This window comes from Aplysia californica, unplaced genomic scaffold (assembly GCF_000002075.1).
Source record: "Aplysia californica isolate F4 #8 unplaced genomic scaffold, AplCal3.0 scaffold00002, whole genome shotgun sequence".
NCBI classification, from domain to species: Eukaryota; Metazoa; Mollusca; class Gastropoda; order Aplysiida; family Aplysiidae; genus Aplysia; species Aplysia californica.
This window is the reverse complement of record NW_004797272.1, coordinates 3,327,548-3,332,140: the sequence shown is the minus strand read 5'-3', so window position 1 is coordinate 3,332,140 and position 4,593 is coordinate 3,327,548. Positions and strand designations below refer to the sequence as shown.

Here is a 4,593-nt window from a genome sequence, read left to right as displayed (position 1 = left end):
GGCGATTGCCCTCAGCCTCGTAATTTGTACAAGAAGTACCACATGCGTCAAATAGCTCTTCACATGTTTTGTCAGGATGTTCAATTCTTACCCCAAAGCCTGCGTTTATAGTTCCCTTGAAGGCTGACCCGTCTGTATAAATATGAATTGAATCACTAGGGTAGGAGTCAATTGTCTATTCATCAAGTTAAATGAGTAGCAGACTCACTGTAGATGTTGAGCTCAATGTCTGGGGTCCTCCGGAAGTATCAAACGTCTCACTGACTCTGACAGAGAGGGTAAATCGTTTCTGGTCCCGAGCTTCATAGTCCACGACCTGACAGGTGAGATGAGAGATGGAAAAATAGTGACATGAGAGTCGATTTAAGAGACATTGAAATAATCACTGAGAAACGTTATCTCAATAGCAATGGAACAATGAGTTTTAGTTTTAATTAGAGTTTTACGGTACTTTCAACACAATAAGGTCATAGGTGCTGAAGAATAGAGGTGTTACTTGAGAGTAACAAACACAAAAAGAAGGAGGAGAGATACGGACGATAGATGTTTGATAGAAAAGAAGGAACAAACCACACCAGAGCAGCCGCAACCACCCACTGAAACAGTGAAGAAAACAATGAGCCAATAAACTTTGTTTAAAAGCAGCAATCAAATGGAATGAATGTGTTAGTTTTTCATAAATGTATATGTATATAAACCCTTACTTCTTTGTTTTACAATTATAGACTTGGCAAAATATGGAATTGTAAAAAATGAGGAAAATATTTTCATGAGGTTCTTCTCAGCAGCAGTAACAGAACAATATAGAAATGTAATACTGTTAGCTCTCTTATTGTTAGGTCCACACCAATGATTTTGTAGGTTGCATGCTCATGTTTTCACACTGAAAAATTAAATTGGTCAGGCATGGCAAAACATTTAGCTCATAAATTGTTTCTATAATACGAACAACTAAGTAAGTCTAAGATAGCTACCAAAACCCTCATTGACAAGAAGATGGTGAAAGCATGTTAGAGAGAATGCCTGTTTTGTTTGAGTAAAGAGAAGCACATCGACACAATAATGGTCATCTAGTGCTAGGAAAAAGGAAAAGGAAAAGAGAACGTCATTCTAGTGCCAACTAGCCATCCACAACATCAAAGTCCCATTATATCATCCCCCCCCCCCCCCACCCATGAGATTTTATAGTTCTTTAAAAAAAATCAGACTTAAGTACACACACACATGTAACGCATACAGCACAAACAAAGACTCAAAAGAAAGGAGCACAAGTTGTCAGGAGTCCTTCAGTTCTGTATCAGTTATTTAAAAAAATTAAAGAAGGTTTGCTTGTTTGAGTAAAGAGAAGAACATCGACACAATAATGGCCATTCAGTGCTTGGAAAAAGTAAGACAGATACACAGACAGAAACAAAGAGACGGAAAGTCAAAACACCCGCACGAGAGAAGGAAAAACTTCCTAAAATGGTACCTGTAGATTTGTAATTTGTCCATTCTGCTGAATCATAAACATGGAAGATATGTCACCATTGCTGTCCAGTACATCAAACACGACGTTCCCACCTTGAAAAGTCTTGGCTTGTACTTGTAAAGGAGCGTTGTCTTTGCCCTGTACAACTTTTCTGTCAAAATGAATTATAAAAGATAGTTTCATTAACAAGAAAGCTTTGTAAAATTCACATAATTTATTACTTTCGTTCTACTAATTCGTAGATTTTTATGGCATTTGTAACACAAATAAATCATACATGCCAAAAATTAGACATGTTACTAGAAAGTATTATACAACAACAAAAAAAAGGATAAGGATGACAGATGCTTGATGGGAAAGAAGGAGCAAACCACAACAGAGCACCCACCAATCACCTACCATACAATTTAATCATTTTTGAAATGTTCAGAACTGGAAACAAACAACCCAGTTTTAAATGATACAATTACAGTTTTTGCAGCTGTTGATTCTAAGAAAGGGAGAAAGATGTTATGGCTTTGTTTGAATTTCTCTTGAGTGAACATTTCATCTCGTTCGTACAAATGAAGATGGAAACACCTCTGCAATTCAGGGTTTTTTTAGTTTAGCATTGGTAAGAGTTTCATGGCACTTGCAACACAATGGAGTCATGTAAGTGCCAAAGATTAGAGGTGTTACGAGAGAGCAACAAACACACAAAAAAGGGGAGAGATGAGGAGGACAGATGTTTGATAGGAAAGAAGGAGCAAACCACACAAGAGTAACCGCCAACCACCCACAATGAAAAGGATAAAACTGTGTTCTATCGAACACCCTTGGTCAAATACAGTGGGAGACTGCGGGTACAAAAATACTCTAATGTTACTAACTTTTAAACACAGAAAGTTAATACTAAATAAAAGAGAAAATCTCTGAGTAAAACACAACATATAAATTAAAATTTGCAGATTAAAAATTACTGTGTAATCCTTCAGGCTCAAGGGCGAAATTCAATTCACAACTACCACTTTGGCAACTTCTTGGGAAGAGTACATTCCATGTATTAAACCCCCCCCCCCCCCCCCAAAAAAAAACAACAAAAAAAACGGTGTGATTGAATTTATATTTAACTCTGATCTCCTGTTTATGTGAGTTTTCCCCCCCATTTTTTGCACCCTTCATTTTATCATTAAAATAAAAGGAAACTTTAAAGGGATAGTTAACCAATGAATCAGGAGGAGAGATGTAGACGATAGATGTTTGATAGGAAAAAAGAAGCAAACCACACCAGAGAACCCGCCAACCACCCACAGGGAATGAAAGAGACTGCCAAAAAGAGACAAAAAGGTGAACAGTGCTCTCAGTACATTCTAATACAGTTTAAATTTCATCAGAACAGTATTTTTTTTTAAAAGAATCCGAATTAGTCCACTCCTCATTTTAAGATACATATTCAAAATAAAACTATACATTATTTAAAATGAATTTCTCATTTAAAATTTCTACTAGAATGTTGTAATTTGGAACAGATATAATTCATTCAAAAACAATTTGTTTGACATAAAATTCATGTAGACACTTCTTTTTGAAAATGGAAATGGCTTTAATGAAAACCCCCCATAAACACAAAATGCACCAATTTAAAAATCTTGTAAAGAAAGTCAGGAAATTATTTTTTTTTGGGGGGTGGGTCTTACTTTTCTTTTTTAAACATAATTTTTCAAGTCCTGTAATAATAAAACAATATTTCTTTTCAGAGTTTAAACAAATATTTTTAAAATTCTGGACTTGTGAGAACCAGTGCTCTATATGACCTCCTTTGGAGGTGACACATTTTAATGCGTCGTTAAGGAAGGGCACTTCAGCATTATTTCCGTACCTTGGGCGAAACTTGTGAAATGAGTTGGTGGCGAGATATGGTTCAACATGAAAAGCTCTCTGTTTTTATCTAATTTTAAACATGATCTATTCAGGCAAAGGAAACTTTAGAAAAACAATATCTGCAAACTTCAGTTGACCTGTTAGATCACTGTAGCTTGCAATATGTCACACTCGCTGGGACTTTTAGTGGTAGGCCTAATGCGAACTAATGCGTCATGCTACAAACATGGGGACATAGCTGAAGATAAGTTTTTGTTTTTTTAAGGGTAATGTAGAGCAAAACTATTCCGTGGATATGTTTCCAAAAGGAATATTACCCAAAGTCCTTTTGACTTCCAAAAGTTGTGTGCAAATTTGAAACACAAAACTTAAGTGTGGAGGAAAACATCTATAAAAAAAGATTTTTTTGGATCACCCTGTATCTCATTCGCAAAATTTTGTCATTGAAATTTGTAATTGTCATATACAACATTAAATTTTCTTCACAGAATAAATCAAACATTACCACTAAATCACAGTATGTAATTTTTATCTTTTCATTAGGGACAGGTTCAGTTTGAGAAAAGAGAAGTACACCAACACAATAAGAGTCATTCTGTGCTAGGAAAAAAAAAAAAGACAGTTTGAAATGAAAGCGGGGGGAAAAAAAAGAAATAAGATCTACCAGTGGCGCCCTCCAACCATCCACTGAACGACAAATGTGACAACCTGGACTACAACAAAGACTTCGAAACCGGCAAGCAGACAAAAAGGAGTCTTTTTGAAAAAATCAACAACGGACCAAACCAAGTGGAAAACCTGAGCAAACACAGTTTTAAAAAAGGCACTTTATGGTTTTCAACCTACATGTACGCTACTTGCTGTAAATAATAGCGGCACCCATACCTGTTTGTAGACGTTGTCTCATAAAAATGCCCTTCGTAGTTGCTCTCAAAGATCTGTGGTTCTCGCACGCCAACTTTAACTCGCACTGTCTTTGTGTTCCTCTGTTGTATGTCTCCAATAGCATTGGTGTCAGTCACGGTGACCTGTGGTAGCAGTTATAATATGCAGTGGGTTGTTTTTTTTAGTAGAGGTTTTACGGTGCTCGCAAATGCATAAGGTCATATGAGCGCCAGAAGATATGGTGTGTAACAAGAGAGTAACAAACATAAAAAAGCAGAAGGGGAGATAAGGACGATAGATGTTTGATAGGAAGGAAGAAGCAAACCACACCAGAGCACCCGCAATATGCAGTCTGAGTGATAGAGTGAAGGGGGAAG

The 4,593-nt window shown here is 36.5% G+C and overlaps 1 protein-coding gene across 1 annotated transcript in view; it reads right to left on the bottom strand.

Moving 5' to 3' along the window:
- Window positions 1-4,359, bottom strand: part of LOC101861008 (neural-cadherin) — a gene marked incomplete at its 5' end in the record, with an annotated part of 64,995 nt that extends 60,636 nt beyond the window's left edge. Inside the window, 3 exon segments of the mRNA XM_005089018.3 lie at window positions 209-316; window positions 1,472-1,622; window positions 4,217-4,359. Coding sequence (XP_005089075.2) covers window positions 209-316; window positions 1,472-1,513 — 150 coding nt within the window.
- Between the last annotated feature and the right edge of the window lie 234 nt (window positions 4,360-4,593).